This window comes from Leucopleurus acutus, assembly GCF_964270905.1.
Source record: "Leucopleurus acutus genome assembly, chromosome: 11".
NCBI lineage: Eukaryota > Metazoa > Chordata > Mammalia > Artiodactyla > Delphinidae > Leucopleurus > Leucopleurus acutus.
In genome coordinates, this window is record NC_139152.1 from 1911984 (window position 1) to 1929813 (window position 17830).

At 58.6% G+C, this 17830-nt stretch overlaps 1 protein-coding gene across 2 annotated transcripts in view; it reads right to left on the reverse strand.

Annotated features, from left to right (window-relative positions):
- CACNA1C (calcium voltage-gated channel subunit alpha1 C) overlaps nt 1-17830 on the reverse strand; it is a gene marked incomplete at both ends in the record, with an annotated part of 456740 nt that overhangs the window by 92238 nt on the left and 346672 nt on the right. For both annotated transcript variants that reach the window (XM_082850933.1, XM_082850932.1), the window contains 4 exons: nt 1305-1530; nt 2352-2512; nt 9211-9237; nt 15560-15650. In XM_082850933.1, the coding sequence (XP_082707059.1) occupies nt 1305-1530; nt 2352-2512; nt 9211-9237; nt 15560-15650 (505 nt within the window). The remainder of the gene's footprint in view (nt 1-1304; nt 1531-2351; nt 2513-9210; nt 9238-15559; nt 15651-17830) is intronic.

Sequence of the window (17830 nt, forward strand, 5' to 3'; positions counted from 1 at the left end):
CTCTTTGGGAAACAGTTTGCCACTTCCTGAAAACCTTAACTACAGACTTATCACGTGACCTAGAAATTCTGCTCCTTGTATCCAAGAGACGGGAAAACATACGTCCACACGAAAACCTGAACACGATGCTTCCTAGCGGATCATTCACGGGAACCAAAAGGCAGAAATAAACCAGACGCCCACCAGCAGGTGAGCGAATACACAAAACGTGATGTCTATCCGTAGAGTGGAATACAGCTCAGCCACGAAAAGGAATCAGAGTGGAATACAGCTCAGCCACGAAAAGGGATCAGAGTGGAATACAGCTCAGCCACGAAAAGGGATCAGAGTGGAATACAGCTCAGCCACGAAAAGGGATCAGAGTGGAATACAGCTCAGCCACGAAAAGGGATGAAGCGCTGATCTCTGGACAACATGGGGGAGACCTGAAACCATCAGGCCAGGTGGAAGAGGCTGGTCACACAGCAGCACAGGTCGTACGGACGTGAACCGTCCAGAGAGGGCAGGTCTGCAGAGATGGAGGCAAGGCGGTGATGGGTGCTGGAGGGGAGGGTGGAGGAGGGAAGAGGGGGCGTGGGGTCTGCTTTTGGGGGATGGAAACGCGCTAAAACGGGACTATGGTGTTGGCTGCGAAACTGCAAATACATAAAAAACCCCTGAACTGGACACTTTAAAGAGTGAATTACATAGTATGTGGATTATCTCTCAATAAAAATGATGGTCGTGATCCAATAAGCTGGTCTCACCACCCAGAATGGGTCACACACGGTGGAAACTTGCTGTCCTGCAGTGGCTGCCCGTCCCCGCCCCGCCTGTCCCGGGGGAGTTCGGGGGCTGCAGCCTTCGGGTGGGTGGCGGGCAGCGGGTGGAGGGGGCGTGTCAAGGCCCCGTGCCTGCCTTTCATACCACACACGCTCAGCACAGGCCCAGCTACAAGAGCAGGTTCCCTCTCTAGCGGCCGGGCGGCCCCAAGAGCTGAGCTATAGGTGAGATTCCGGGGGAGCCCGGAAAGGAGCCGGCAGCCCCTTCTCCTGCCTCGAGCCCACACGTGAGGGCTCGGCCTCCGGAAGCCGCCTGTGACCTCGGTGGAGGGCAGGCCCGGGGCTGGTGAAGCAGGGACAGAGGAGCCTGGGTCCCCGATGCCCCTGGAGGCCCCGCGGCTGCCACCCCTGCGCTGTCTGTGTGAGCAGCCGAAGGACCCTCTAACGGAGGCGCCATCTGGCGACTACGCGAGCCCAGGGCAGATCCTCCGGGACACAGCGGCGCCCCTCCCTGGGTCCCCGGGGGGATGACGGGCCACGCACCTCGTGATCTTGAATATCCGCAGGAGGCGTACGCATCTCAGCACGGAGATGCCCAGGGGCGACATGATCTTGGTCTCCACCAGGATGGTCTCCAGGATGCCGCCGCACACGATGAAGCAGTCGAAGCGGTTGAACAGGGACACGAAGTAGGCCTGCAGCCCCAGGCTGTACATCTTGAGCAGCATCTCCGCCGTGAACAGGGCCAGCAGCGCCTTGTTGGCCGTGTCTGCGGGGACCCGCACGCGGGACGGGGGGAGAGAGGGGGTGAGCGTGGCGGATCCCTGCGGGGAAACCCCAGAGCTCGATCCCGCCACACACCCCTCGCCGCGTGGACTTGGTGGGGAGGGGTCTAGTTACAACCGCAGCAAACCCCCCGCACCCTCTGCCCCTCACAGCGACTCTGCCAGGAAGCAGGGCTGCTGCCACGCCCCTTTTCCAGAGACGAGAAGTGAGGCTCGAGGGGGAGCCCTCTGCCTAGACTGACCAGCCAGGAGCCGGGGTCCTTGTCTGCCCTCGTCACCGGGAGACGAGCCCCGTCTGGGTTCCGGGAGACACCCCGGGTCCAGGCCGCGTTCGCCTGACCCCCGGGCCGGTTCCGGGGCTCTGGCCAGGGAGATCCCTTCCGGGGCAGAGGGAGGGGTGGTGGGACCCACTGCCATGGAGGACATTCCCTGTGCTCAGGCCACACTCGTCCTCTCCCTGGCTTTGCGCTCTCCGCCCCTCACAGGTTTTGGCCAGCACACCTGGAGGCCATACTGAGGCCCCAGGTGCTGAAAACCCACTGGGGGCGGAGGGGCGGCAGCCAAAGATCTGACGTAGCCCAACAAGCCACCGCTCGTGGCCGTGTCTCCTGGACCCAATGGTGATGGCCAGGGCAGGCGGGGGCTGTCGCCTGGCCAGGGGAGCCCCGTCTTTGCAGTGAGCTGGTGCGTTTTAGCGGCTCACGAGCGGCCAGGCCGCGGTGTGTCCGGTGTGCCCGGTGTCCGGTGTGCCCGGGGCAGGGCCGAGTCAGCCCGAGGAACGCAGGCCGGCCGGGCGGCCTCTCACCTTGGACTTCCGTGAGCCAGTGGGGCTGGCTGTAGTGCTCAGAGGCGATGGTGAGCGTGTTGAGGAAAACCAGGAAGATGACAAGCCAGTAGAAGACGCTCGACTTCACGGCCGCGCGGCACTTCCGCCTGCAGAACCGATTCCAGCGGCGCCAGTAGCGGCTGCAAAGGGGCAGAGAAGGAGGACGGGGCGGGAGGCGGCTGTGAATTCAGGTCCCCGGCCGACATGCCCCAAGGTGGCCACCTCCCTCCCCTGAACTGGCCCGACCTCACCAGGGCCAAAGAGACGAGCGTCCCACCAAGGTCACCGGCTCGTGGCTGGTGGTGTGGCCTTCGGGGGGGGGTCCCTGCTCCTCTGGGACTGTGGCCCCCTGGCCTGTGACCCCGACCAAGGCCAGCCTTGTGTGAGGGTCTGGCCTGAAGCTGAAGGGAGGTTATTTAATTTCACAGTAACGGCATCACTAGAAGTAGTATTGCAAGTCGTAAGACTAGCATTACTAGGACTAGTAATGGTTACCACTAGCGAACCCATGTCTGGCTGGTACCATATCGGCACTTCTCATGCCTTCTCCCAGATCCTTAAACATGTCTGCAAAGCAGGCGTCCTGATTTTCAGGAGAAAACCAAGGACCCTGGGGTTGGGCGTCTGGACTGACACCAGGTGAGGGCAGAGCCAGCGGCGTCCCCTCTTCCCGCCTGCAGCCCAGGCGCCAGGCGCTCCCCTGGCTGCCTCATCCGTGAAGAGTGGGAGGTGGATCTGGACCAGCAGTGCTTGACTTGAAGGGGAGGCTGTGGAGTCCTTCGAGATTACATCCTCTGTTCAGAACAACGGGCACACTGCCCCCACCTGTACACGCAAGTTCACGCCATACGTGGGCCCTGAAAGCTCATACCTGGGCCGCGGGACACTCGCCCCCATGGCCTCTGGTTAGGGACTTTCATCAAACCTGGCTGTGCATAGAACCACCTGGGGAAAGTTTAAAAAACACAACAAAAACACAACAGGCCCCAGGCCCCAACCCAATGAAATCTGATTGTCTGGGGTTGAGTAATTTTTAAATAACCCCCAAATACCGTTGCTGTTTGCTAAGGCTCCCCAGATGGTTCTCATGTGTAACCATGGTTGACAACTGTGAAGCCGGATGACCCCAAGGCAACGCTCACATTTTAGGATTCAGTGGTGGACGGGTTTACAGCTTGTCCCCAATCTCATCCTCCTGATACCGAGGGAATATGCAGATATATTTGGTAATTCCGTTGACCAAACAGTTACCAGTTTAACACCATGTGAGGAGCGAAGGACAGGGGTGCCAGGGAGACTGTGGGGGCCCTGTATCGAGAGGGGATCTGATTCCAGAAAGCCAAACACAACGAGAGCAGCCGCACGGTCACCGTCCAGCTGGGGGACGGTAAGAGGGGCGCCGTGGCCAGCGTCGGGCTGGAGGCGATGGAGGCTACAGCTCTACTCAAGGAAGGAGGAGAGTCAGGTGACGTGGACTTTGGAGGCGGAGTCAGCAGGCCTTTGACCCTGACCACGAGTGCAGGGGAGAGAGAAAGGGTGGAGGGGTGTCTGCAGGAGGCCGTCACCAGCACGGGCGCCCCGCGGAGTGGGGCTCGGCCGGAAAACACCTTGAGGTACTTGCAGGTTGTGTCCGTAGGGATACCCACCGGGCGGCTGAGGACAGAGCCCCCGCTTTGGGACAGAAGGTGGGGGTGGTGGTGATGGCTGTCGTCCTGGACACCTGCACTCATATCTGCATGAAGTCACAGGTCCCCAGGTCCCCAGGCTCAAGGCTCTGTTGTCGGGACCCTCCACACGCCCCAGACGGCCCTCTGGAGAGCTTGGCTTTATTTATGTTTCTACTCTGTTATTTTTGATACCTACGGTCCGTGGAAAATCCTGCTGCCAAAGCTTTGCTGAAATCTGTTCTGAGATTAGAAAGCGAGGGGCATGTCCAAGGCAGGCCTTGCTGCCTGGGGGCTGCAGGAGGACCTGGCTTTGGCTTGCAGGGCAGAGAGGGAAGAAAGGATTAAGGGGGTGGTGTTCTGACCTGACCTCACCCCTGTCACTGAGGGGGAGGGGACGCCACCTCCAGGGAGCACCAAACCTTGGCAGGGACGTTTGCTGCTACTGGTGGGAAAAGTCGCTACATGGAGAAGAAAGGCCTGGGGGTCAGAAGACGGTGGTTCCCAATGCACTGTGGAGGCTTCCATGCTCCAGACACACCACCGGGCGACAGCAGGGGTGGCGGAGGGCGCAGGGGGGACAAGGCAATGGGACAGGGGCCCAGGTGGTCCCTAGCGGGGGGGCGGCCTCCGGCGGTGCTGGACCACGGCGCTAGGTACCTGCTCTCGCCAGGGCGGGACTCTGCTTCTCTCCTGCGATCGAGCTTGGTGATATTGCAGACAAAGTTGGTAAGACTTTTTTTCCCCCTGAAAAACGAGTTTTCAGGACAAACTCATATCCAATCTTAACTAGCGTCAGCTACCAATTGGCCCTTGCCATCTACCTCTACGAGGATTAAATCACGAGCCGCTGCAGCTGCTGACCTTCGACACCCCCTGAAAGGAGTTCAGGGCAGAGATCAGGAATGAGGCCCTCTGTGCTCCGGGAAAAAATAACTCCTCTTATCTACAAAAACACTAAGATCCTTCACGGTGACGTGTGCTGCCCGTGACGAGCAGAAACCGTCACGAGACGAGCAGAAACCTTCTGCAGAAAATATGCGCTGGGTTCTATGTACTTCCCTCCCCCTTCAAAAGAATCACATCTGTACTGACTTTCCCCTGCCTCTTAGGAGCAGTTTCTCAGAGCTCTCCGAGATGCTATTTCCCGGGCTGTAGTCCTCATTTTGCCCCGAATAAGACTTAACTCACAACCCTCACATTGTGCATTTTTTTAAGTCGGCAATAGGTTACACTGTAGTTGCAGAGAATGTTTTGAGTAGAGGCAAGCTCATTTACAAAATCACCAATAATTGTGATTCGGAGGCCAAAGGAATCACGGTTGCTTTCTTCCACATTTTGGAGGAACCGACTCCAACTCTGTCTCACACCCAGACCTTGACTGCGCTCTTCCCCAGGTTTGGGGCTGGTGGATGCGGGTGCCACGTGCCCGGGCCTGTCCCGGGGTCTGGAGCTGCTCTGCTGAAGGCCCTGCAGCTGTGGCTGTGACGGATGGGGCGGCACCCGTGGAGTCGTGCGCTCCCGAGACAGCCACTCAGGAGAGTCACGTGGGTTCGGACTGGGGCGGGGGTGGAGTAATTACCATCCAGAGAAAGTATTTAAAGATGATTACACGCCTCCCACCCTCCAAAATACAGCTTTGCTTGACAACTGGTGTCCTGGTAACGCTTCCTACTGCACAATAAATGCAATGGTTTATCAGAATGTGTAAATGCACTTGTGTGTTTACATATGCGCGGAGGATATAGAAATTAAACGATAAAACAGGGAGGAGGAATGTGCCTGCTGTTCACGTTCCCTTCACTCTCACTGGGAACGTTGTCCCCTCGAGAAGTGGAACTTCCCGGAACAGACCTGGAGGTGACGGCGGCACGGACATGCCTCTCGCACGTCTTCAAACCCGTGCGTCGCTGCGTTCCCACCGGACAGCTCTGCTCGCTCGCCTGGACCCGCCTGACCCCTTCCCGGCACTGGCCTGGCTCCTACCTTTCCATCGACACGGCTGTGCCCCCACCAAGCCTCCCTTTCTGGGAGAGGGCAGCCATGGGCCTTGCTTTAGGGCTCAGCGGGGGCCCCAGCTTCCCGGCGGTGCACTTTTCTAGACGTCCCAGCTGCCAGTTCCAGTCACACTTACTGTCCGTGTTGCTCACTTAGCTACACGTTCAAGAAACATTTATTGAAACATCTTCCCCGAGCCAAGTACTAGCTATTCAGCTTAACATGCAGACGGGAAACTCGGGTCGGTGATACGGACCCCGAGGGTGCCGCGCGCCAGGCGGGCTTAGTAGAGGTGCCCCAGGGGCACACAGAAGGGCATCCCAGCCCACCGTGGGGTGCCAGCCAGCCTCCCCAGAGGATGCGATGCTCCGTTTCCTGTAGGTCAGTATCTTTACCGTGTGACTCCAGCTTCTCCACTGAGATCGCAGGGTCCTGAGGGGAAGGGGCTGCATCCTGTCCTTTGTGATGGGCTCACAGCCCACCACTGTGGTCTTACACAGTAGGACCACTGGGCCGGCAGGCAGGTAGGGCAGCAGAGACAAACTTTACACACACTCACTCACTCCGCGTTGTGGACGGGGCTTAGGACCCCGCGGATGGGGTCGGGAGGAGGGGGCAGTGCTCCTGAAGGAGTTTGCTTGGCACAGAATTTTGGACAAGCATCTAGAACAGGAGACAGCACCCAAACGGTGGACACTTGGGGCTCTTTCCAGTGGCCAGAGCTGAGAACAAGCAACCCAGAAAATCCTTAACATTTAACTATTTTACACAAAAGTAACCAAAAAGTGGGTTATTAGCGACTGGGGCAAATTTGGGCATGTGCCTTATTGCTTATGGGATGGCAGAGGTGAAGGGACCTCGGACGCACGTTTCTCTGAAGTCGGGCGAGACAGGGCTCCCGACCTCAGACCCCCGAGGGCTTCACTTCAGACCGCTGTGACGTCCAGATCCAAGCCCCAACATGTTCTCTGACTAATCCCTTCACGCTGCGGAAGGCGTTCAGGATCGTCTGTTCCGTAACTAAGTCCTATTCTGAGCCCCAAATGTTGCCAAGTTCCTTATTCCTCAAAGTAGAGACTTGGCTTACCAAGGGAACACCCTAGTATTGCCCTAATATTACAAGTCCATTAATTTGGCCAAATTTCCCTAAAACCTCTGCTCTAATATTTCCTTTAAAGACCCTGTGACTTTGTATCACCGTCTTGCAAATGGAATAGGCCAGCTTGAGGCTCAAATTCTATTATTTGTCATTGTTAAGCTGAGAGAATGAGCGAGAATACTTGGTGTGTGCGTTTAACTCCAATTTTAGATTCTTTTCTAGGGTAAAACAGGCTCTTCACTGTTTACGAGGTTACTTCTGAGTTGCAGAAATTCTCTCTCCGTTTCCCCTGTGTTACTGTGCTTTTCTCCTGCGCCTCCTATACCCGTGTGAGCTGCCACAATCAGACAGACAGAAGGGCTGAGGACCCCGTTCCTGCGTCTGCAGCAGACAGAGGTTTCTCAGGGTCGACCTTGGTGATTTCAATGGCATTTTCAATCCATTGCCAGCCTTTGTTATTCCCTAAACAGACACCACCACTGGACTGTAGGATGTAGATGAGGCAGCTGCCGTCTGACCCTGTGGGGTCACACTGTCCAGTGCGGTAGCCACTGGTCACCTGTGGCTACTGCACACATGAAACGTGGCCAGTCCAAAATGGGCGTGCAGTGAGTGTAAATGACACGCTGGATTTCAAAGAAAGATTAATATAAAGTATGTCATTCATTTTTAATATTAATTGCATATTGAAATAATGTTTTTGACGCTTTGGCTTAAATAAACTATATTAAGATGAATTTCACCTGTTCCTTTTCACTTTTTTAACATGGCTACTAGAAAGTTTTACAAAGGGCGTAAGTGTCCGGCATTATGTTTCTAACTCAACAGCTGTGCCCTGGAGCGCCCCCGACCCCTTGCTGCAGCCCCTAGACACACAGCTGGGCAGAACTTCATCACGTGGTGCAGAGCCCGGGTCCTGGGCGTGGGTCCCGACTTGGCCAAGCGTGAGCCACGTGGCCCCGGGCCTCTGTCAGCCTCAGTATCCTCCTCTGAAAATGGGTTTACTGATGGTGCCAACTGACTAGTCATAAGCCTTCTGGGAATGAATACAGAATCTTCTCTGTGTATTTCTGTTGTATCTTGAGTAGTAGCTGCAGGGGGAGGAGCCCTTCCCAGAGGGGGATCTGGTACCAGCAGGGTGAGCCACGTCTCAAAACAGAGTCCAGGGGTCCAGGTGGACCCCCGTGCCCCCTCTTCTTCCAGAGCACAGCTTACACCCTAGAGCACTGGATACAGAACGGCCCCCGTCTCCTGGGTCATCTCATGCTGGAGCGAGTCCAGGCAAGTCTGTGATTTCTCTCCCACCCCCCAGAGCACGTTTGTTCGTTCATTCACTCATGCATTCATTTGTTCATTTATGAGTCACCCATTTTCATGTAATGAGAATGATGTTTTGGAAATATTTTCAAAGGTATTTTTATACCCCTGTACTCTCTCCCTGCATGGGGGCTTTGGAACTGCAGAAGCACGAAGTGCTCTCTCAGCTTTGGCTGTAAAACAGAGCTTTCGTTTCAGTCTGCGTCAAGCCTAATGCCATGCGGGGGCAGGACGATCCATTCGTCCCTCCACTTAGTATCTATTAAGGCCCCACTGAACGCCAGCCGCTTCCCCAGACGCTGGAGAGAAAGCAGTAAGGTCCGAGCGCTACGGAGACAAAGGATTTTCCACGTTTCTTGAGCTCTCTCCTGTAACAAGAGCTGGACCTGGGAGACTTGACCCTAGGTTTTTTATGTGAAGGAGGTCTTGGCTTCAGAGGAAGTGGAAGGGGAGAAAGCCTGCATTTTCCAGCCCCAGTGGAACATGGGAGCAGAAGGTGACAGCAGGAGAGGAGAGGGTCCCACACCAGCATCCTCATTTAATTACAAGGCGGGGGGGACACGGCATCTCACAACCTCCTAGGGCCGGGGCCGCCAAAATCACTAACCCCCAAGCCCCAAGCCCAGAGCCACTCGCCTGGTCTGATCCACGAGCCTCTTCCTGAGAGCCGCGCAGAAGGAAAGCAGACCCTCCGCTGACCCCCCCTCAGCCCCCAACCGGGGGTGTCCCCAGCCCAGCAGCAAAGGAGCATCTCACTCACCTAAACTTCGACTTGGAGATCCTGTGGCTGAAAGGGAAAGAGGAGACGTTACCAAATGACACACACGTTTCCCTCTTTTCTCAGACGCCCCCAGGTGACCACACGGGCGCTGGACAGAGCAGCTTCGGAGAGACAGCCCTGCGGTCAGCACGTCCTGGTGTCTGTGTGTTTGAAGGGGAGACCGAGGGCTGGCCCAGCCCACAAACCTACGAATCTAGCATCTTCTAGGTGGAGACGTGGCCCCCGGAGACGGTGCTATGTTCTCAGACCGTCAGCTGGGGTCGGGCAGCGGGTTGGGGGCCACGCCCTGAGAACAGTCGTGGAGGACAGGAGCCCCTCCTGCAGACGTGGCCCTCGGACATTGCAGGCGGGAACAGGCTGGCAGAGGCCCAGCGCCGTCTGAAGAGGAGCCCGGCCCCATCACCACCTGGCCTGAGCGTGGAGCCTGGGCCCGAGGAAACAGGCCGGGGCTGAGCACAGACCCCGGATGCTGGCAGTGGTGTGCAGCCCTAAAGACCTGGGGACTTGTGGACAGAAACACCGGTGGGTGGGCTGGTGGCTGACTTGAGGGGCATCTCCGGAGAAGGGGGGAGGTACTGAAAGGTGGAAACTTCCAGGAGGCCCTGCGGCCCGTGGGAGGCCGGATGGAGCCGGGCTGGGGGCAGAGATCATGCAGGCATCTGAGATGGCCCTGTGGAAGGCCACACGTCGGGAAGGCCCTGGTGTCTGGGGAGTGAGCGCTGGCAGGGCCGCGGGTGGGAGACCGTGCTCGGACGGGCAGGCAGGTGCGGAGCGCCGGTCAGAGATGAAGAGGGGACAAAATCCGCCTGTCCCAGCTCAGCACAGAGAGAGCTCTGCTGCGAAGCAAGAAAACAGCCCCTCTTGCTATTTTTTATAAAAAAACATAAGCCAGAAGATGTGACAGGTGGCAGAGCCATCGTGCGTGAGATAATTATGTCTCTGGGGCACTGAGAACCAGAGCCAGCAGCCTTTACTGCTCCGAGCCAGCTGATAACCTTTCCCACCCAAAGACGCTGCGAGGGCTGCAGGTTTCAATCACGTTACACGGCACGTGGGCGGAGGCCGGGGCCACGGGTGGCACCTTACTTAGGGCCACAGTTTAAAGGAAAAACAAATGTCTTCCAGCTGCGCCTGGATGGTGGGGAGCCGGGGGGCTCCCTCCTCTAGCCCAGCCAGGCTTGCTGGACAGCTGACCCCTCGCTGAGGGACGTGAGCTAGCATGGGCGGTCATCAGCCCGGCAGCTCTGCCACAGGGCCTGGCCCGGCCCCACCTTCTCTCGGAGATTCCCAGAGGCCTCTCGGGGGCCTTCAGTGCAGACCACACGCCCTCCCTGTAAGCCTCCCTCTCATTCCGGTGGGTCGTCCGCAAAGGCGGGTTCTTAAGAAGTCCCACGTGGGGCACTGAGGTCTGAGCGTCCGCGTCTCCCAGGCAGTGACTCTGGGACGCGGCGCGGGAGGACCAGGGCTCCTGTTGGGGATGACGTCCTGGGTAAGCGTGGTCACTGGCTGTGGCTCCTTCCTGGGTGTTCTGGAATGTTCTGAGGTGGAGGAAATGGAGGGGGACTTCCCCTGCCCCGTGGCTGCGTGCCCTGGCGTGCGAGCCTGGGCGCCACGCTGAAGCCTGACTGCTGCTCTCAGGTTGTGAGCATTGTTCCAGGCTCGCTGGGTCCAAAGCACTCACCCCTCCAAGCCCTGTGTTACTGGAGCACCCCAGGTAAGAGGGGGGTCCTCGGGGGCACGTGTCTGGAGACAAAGGGAAGCCCAGGCATGGGAGAGCGGAGGGCCTCACGCTCCCCGTGTAGGAGGGTCAGTGCACTTCGTGGGGCCAGGGGCACCCGGTCTCCGCAGCCTTCGTGTCCTGGGAGGTGGCCACCAGCTCGGGGTTTGGAGAGCTGCTCACGCCGCCGGTGGGCAGGGGAGCCGGGAGCCTGCGGGCCCTGCGTTCCAGCCGGGTGGCGGGTGCCGCCCCCTGGATCCCAGCGAGTCCACAACACCGGGGGGCCCGGCTGCTCCAGACCCTGCTGGGGACCAGCCTGCTCAGAAGGCGTGCGGGGTCCCCCCAGTTACTGCTCCATAAGGTAGGACTTCCTCCCCATGTTTCCCGTGGATTCTTGAAGAGCAGCAGGTACAGAAAGTGGGTACCTCGCATGTAAGGCCGCGAGCGCAGCCCTGCTGGGTGGGCCTGACCCTTGTCCAGCCCAGCTGCCTCTTTCCCTCAGGCCTCCACAACCAACCTCCCAGGAAACCGCGGTTGTCTTTGCTGATGTGAAGGTTTAAAACGGGAGACACGCCTGGAACCCCCTCTGCTTCACTCAGTTACTCAGTTTGCATTTGTCATTATTGGACAAATATTTGAACTTCTTGGGAGCTGCTTGTATGCTTAGCCTTTCCGCTTCTTGGAGTCGTGAGCCCGTATGTTTGCTCCCTGCCGTGTGACACAGCGATTCCCCGAATCCTCCCGATTCGCCCTAACGTCCGTCAGGTGGTACTGCAGGCACCGTCTAGGCTGACGCACGTCTGAGGCGATGACCTCGACTCCATGCACGGCTGGTGCGGCCAGAGGGGCCGGACCCTGGACCCCCGTCACAGTCCACCTCTTGGGGACCCACTAGCTTGAACCTCCCGTGCTATCCGGGGACCCCTAGCTCACTTCTGTGATGAGATGCACGTCCATCGGTATCATCGACCCTCTGCATCGGAGCCCGTTTCTGGCTCTACCTTCTTTATAGAACTGTGCGCTTTGAGACTAAAGGGACCTCGCACACACCAGCTGGATTGGGGTCTGCCATTTTACAAGGTGCAGCCTGCCTCACTCACGGGGCCTCTCCTGCAGAAGCCGCAGGCACAGAAGAGGTGCAGGGGGTCCCCGCAGGCGGTCCCCAGGCCCCTCTAGGAGCCAACGGGCAGCCGCCCTGCACGTCCCAGGGGGCGAGCCTGAGGCTGCCGCCCAGGCCCAGATCTGGGACTCCTGGCGCGCGGCTCTCTTCCCTCCTTCGGTCCACCCCAGAGTACTTCTGTGGAAGTCCGTGTGTCCCTCTCTGACGCCAGCTGCGCCCTAGTCTCAGGCAACGTTGTCCCGTAAGTGCCAGTCTCCTTCGTGGGCTTCTTGTCTTGACGATGGTCCTGCCTCCGCTCTGAGGAAGGCCGAGGCCCAGCAGCTCCGGGGTCACTGCCTTTCCCCGTCCACGGCCTCACGTCTGGAGGGAGGGTCCCCTGCGGCCCGCTCCCGCCCTGCCTGCCCCGAGGCTGCAGCTCCTGCAATTAGGACACGCAGAGAATGCATCCCTTTTCCATCTCCGCACGTGACCCCGGCCTGAGCCGCGTCAGCATCACCCCCAGAGCGGCTACGGCAGCCGCTGCGCTGAGCGCCCGCCGCTCAGGGCTTCTCGCTCCCGCACAGGCCCTTCCTAATGTCCGAGGGTCCTCAAGGATGGAAGGCTCACCAAACCAACCAGCCATGTTCCACGATGTCTCACGGTCTGTGACAAAGACCAAGGCCATCAAGGGTCTACGCGGCTCTGCTCCGTCCCCAGCCCCGCCCCTTCCCACCCAGGCCTGCCCTGGACGCTCTGCCTTCTCTCCCTCATCCCCCCAGCACCTCGGAACCCGCTGTTGCCTCTGATTGGAAGATCCTTCCTTCCTCCGCCCCCTCCAGTTCTCAGCTCCAACTTTCCTCCTTCAAAGCAGCTTTCCCTAAGCTGCCAGTCTAAGGCGTCTCTGCATCACTAACCCTGCATTACAGTCACGCTGCCTTCTGAACGCTTTTCCCAACTTACAGTGACAGCTCCGTGTCACTTTCACACCAGACTGTGAGCTCCAGGGAGGTGGTGTCACCTTGCTCTCGGGCTCGGTGTCACCTCGGCCCAGCACCGAGCGGGCCTGCTGCCTGATGAGGGTGTGAACGGAGAGCCCGGGCTTGCTGCCCCTCCCCCGGTGGCCTCCGGGCTTGTGCCTGTCTGCTCTCCTGGCACCTTTTCATCTGTTTCCCAGCCTTCAGCCCTGGCCTCTGGCCCGTGGACAACCCCGGTGCCGCGTGGCCGCACGCATCGCTTCTACGCTGGGGTCTCCAGCACGTGGTCCAGAGCGGAGCCCCGGCCTCCACACCCTGCAGCCCCGCTGGTGCCTTCAGTCTGTATCGCTTCTGTCTTCAGACTTGAAGGACAGTTCCTTCCCCTCACCACCTCCCCCGCCCGGCTGCCCCCTCCCCAGCAAAACATCGCTTTGCAGGCCCTGTCTGTCTGCCGTGCCCCCTCGGAAGCATCTTCAGCCAGGCCTCATCCCGCTGCATGGGCTGCTCGCTCTCCGCTTCAGAAACGCTAGCCTCTCCCTGGTTGTCACAGCCTGAGCCCCAGCCCCCGCCCATCCACGCTGCTTCCCCACCAGGAACGCTGGCGGTCGTTGTCTGGGGCAGGGCGGGGAAAGACGGTAGTTTGTTAAGGACATACTGCCCTCCCGGCACTGCGACAAGGCACTTTATCCGCACAGAGTAGGTGTGTAAATTCGGATATTCGTGGGGAGGGCGGCCCATTTCCACAGAGCCATGGACGCCTGCAGAGCACGTCCTCCAGATGCCTCCTCCCTCTGTGGGAACGTCCTCCAGACGCCTCCTCCCTCTGTGGGAACGTCCTCCAGATGCCTCCTCCCTCTGTGGGAACGTCCTCCAGATGCCTCCTCCCTCTGTGGGAACGTCCTCCAGATGCCTCCTCCCTCTGTGGGAACGTCCTCCAGATGCCTCCTCCCTCCGTGGGAACATGCCTCCTTCCAACAGGGCCTCGAGCTCCCAAAACACCCTCCAGTGACTGAGCGCCAGCGCCACGGCCTCTCCGGGTCTGTCACGTGGGCCCAGAGCCAGAGGGCGGGGTCCTCGTCACCTTCCCTCCGACCCTTTGGGGACCTGCCATCCACCTTCGCTAGCGTGGCCGCCCGGGGCCAACGTCCAGAATCCCAAGCGTTTGTTTGTATGGTTCCAACAGGAGGTAAGAGGGAAGGGCTCAGCCCGCTGCTTCAGAACGTAATTAGCCCTGTATTTTAGCAACATTTGGACAACAATTGCTTCCCAACGATGCTGGGAATCAGCAGTGCAGACTCCCCGGTGCCGCTGTCAGGGTGAGGGATGGTGAGGCCCATGTGACCTGGAAACAGTCGCTCCGGCCCTCCCCCCCCTTGCTCGGAGGCTGGCCCGGCCCAGGTTAGATGTACCCAAACCTTCTGAAAAGGCCCAGATACGGAGGCGTCTTGGCGGGGAGAGGTGAGCTAGGAGCCGTTCCACCGACGGAGCGACTCAGACGCCCAGCCACCTCGGGGCTGGTCCTCCTCCGAGCCCTCTGTGCGCTGGCCCTTGTGGTTTCTGGGGTGAGTCTTACATCTCCCAGGCACCAGGACAAGCAGCTCCCACTTCCCACCGTGGAGTGTGGAAGCTGCAGGAGGCCTGACGCTCAAGGTCAGCCTGACCCCTAAAGGAACATGGCTTCAATCTGTGGACTCTGGGAATGAAACCAGCAGTTTGCTCATTTTTAGCAGTTAAGCCATTTCCCCTTCATTTCTTGGTGGGGGGACATCTCCCAGGGACCGCTGGTGTCCGCTTTTAAGATGGAGCTAAGACAGATGGATTATGGTGGTAACCCACGGGGGCCGTCCCTCCGCACACCTGGCCCAGTCCTGGGCCCCAGTCAGCTCGGGAAGCCGGGGGCTGGGGCTTGTGTTGGGGAGGGTCGCTGGGCTGGCACAGGTGCACTTTTATTAGCTGAGTCTGCACTTCAGACACCTGTGCTCCCTTCACTGGGTGGGTGACTCAGAGCTGCAGGTAAGACCCACGTCTCCCGGTGTATTTTCTTGCCTGTCTGCTTTTCTTCCAGGTCACATTTATCAGAAATGAAAGGGTGCTTAGCAGGACCCAGGGAACCCAACAAAGCTGCTCTGGTGAGAGGGGTGAGGGGCTGGGAAGAGACAGACTTCAGAACCCCCCAACCCACACCCACACCCATACCCACATACACACACATACACACACATACACACACACGCACACACACACATACACACACACACACACACACACAGACACACACACACACATACACACACACACACATGTACACACATACACATACACACACACACGCACACACGCGCGCACACACACACACGTACACACACACACACGCACACACTTCTCTGATGGCATGGAAAGGGGCTCAAAATCCCAAAGTCAGACCCCTGCCCGGGAAGCACAGGACTGCAGAGCAGCTCCCAGCCAGGGCCACACTGCCCCCAGGGCTCCCCTCTCCACCAGGACTCGGTTTCCCTGCCCGCCCCCGCGCCTACTCACGCCAGCCTGGCCCCGCAGCTCTCTCCCTCGATGTCGCCTCCGGCCACGTTTTCCGTGTTGACAGACTCGGTCTCACTGGTGGGCATGCTCACTGCAGGGTCGGGTCGAAGGGATGCAGAGCGAGGCGCGGAGGCAAGAGGGGAGAGAACGGTTAGTCTGCAGCCCCCCGGCCGGGTCCCATGTCCTCGACTGACACGCCCGCTGCTCGTCGAGGGTGACCCTTGCCACCCAGGACACTCTAAGTGGGATAGTGGGAGGAGACGCCTGGGAACACTGACCCGAGTCCCTCCTCTACCCTCGGCCCCCTGCCCTCGGACAAGCTGCACACGCTTTCCCATCTGCGTCTGCTCCTCGCTGTAAAAAGAACTGCTTTCATGACGGTATTTTATGTTTCTTATTTCTTCCCAACCCCCCTCCCCATTCTAAGGGGCTTCATCCCCACACTTGGGGCCCAGCCTGTCTGTGGCAAGGGCTGCTCTAGGGGGTGAGCCACTTGATGGATCTGGAGGAGGGTCTGTCCCTCGTCCCTCGTCCTGCATGCTGGGTCCTGAGGACAGAGCCTGAAATAGAGCTCAAAGGGAACAGCCATTTCCAGCATCCCACTGCAGACACAGGAATGAGGAGTCTCCGTGTGGGACCCACCAAACCACTGAGATGAGATGTGGCCTGAAGACAGACGGCAAGAAAACCACCTCCCCACGCATCCTGATGTTTCCACGTCAACAGGCCAAGCTGGGACACAACCCGTCCAAGTCCACCATGGCCGACCTGCCCAGCCCGTCGCCAGGCTCCTCCTGCATTTCCAGGGCAGCCAGAGCTTTCTAGCTTGGAGCCCAGTTTGGTGGCTTAGAAGAAGCCATTCCCTTTATTATTATCTTTTATTCCAAATAAAAGTTTATCTCAAAAGAATTCTTCTCCTCCTTTTTCATCTTCTATGGCCCTTTTAACATGACACACAAGGAGTTCCTTATTTTTCCCACCCTTGTCCTTTAGAATGGCCGTCACATCCTCGGTCATGGCTCAGCCCTGCTTGCAGGTCAGCAGCCCTCATCTGGCGGGCAGGTCAGGAGCCCTCAGTGGCCACAGAACCTGCATGAGTGAGGGTGTGGCATCCGGTGACGTGGGACCAGTGACAAGTGCCCCCGGGGCTGCCACAGCCCAAGAACTGATCACGCTGTTCGGATAATTCTACTGGTCGTACGGATGCTGCTGGATGTGGGGCGTTCCTGGTTTCTTTTCTTTTGGATGAAGTCAAGTCGGGCAGGTGTGAGAGACTCGTTCTGAGAATGTGGGAGACACAGCCGGAAAGCCCACGGCTTCCCACACGCTGGACTGTCCTGTGTCCACCCTCGACTCGTTCTCCATAAACTTGGGTGAAAACAAATCCAGACGTCATTTCAAGGAAGCCTGGTGCTGGATGGACTTTGGACATCGCCCAGCTTTCTCGTCACAGGAGAGGGAAGTGAGGTCCAGGGAAGGGCCAGGTGCCCGGGTCACACAGTGGTTGGGGGCTCGGACCGGATCACAGGTGTCTTGGGCCCCCACCCCGTGCTCACCTCGATGGCCCCCGGGGTTACACCCCAGACGAGATGGGATTCCTACAGCCGAGCAGGCTCTGGGGGCATCACAGGTGCATGGGGAGCAGGCAGACGGTGGTGCTGGATTTCACAGCGTTTACAGGTGGCACCTTCAGTGACCTTAACCTTGGCCGGCGCTCTTCACAGGAAAGGCCCCAACAGGGCTCAGCCACCGCTGGTTGTCATGTCTGCTGACTTTATACAGTTGAAGGGACAAGGAGGTGGTGGCTTTGGGTGGGACAGGCTATCCTCCCCTCGCACACACGCCGCGCATGCACGCTCACGCACGCACGCGCACACCAGGAGAAGCACGCTCCCGCCCTACCCCGTGGGCACCAGCACATAATTTACACGCACGGGGGCATGGGGGACATCACAATGGGTTTCTGGGGGGCGATTAGACCAAGCGAACTCCCTTTCCTTCTAATCAAGCAAGCCCTCCGGGCGCTTCCTCTCACAGACAAGATATCAGAGTCAAAAACCAGGAGTAAGACGTGGACAGAGCTCAGGGTCAGCCTCAGGCAAAGAAAGAAACAGGGGACTTGGCGACCGCACAGAGGACGTCCCGCTAACCTCCAAAAACAAACTAAGAGATAGTAAAAATTGATAAATCAAAACAGGTAAGAACGCAGAACAAAATAGGACCCAAACCCCAAATCACATGAATTAACAACACAAAATAAACAGTGGATCC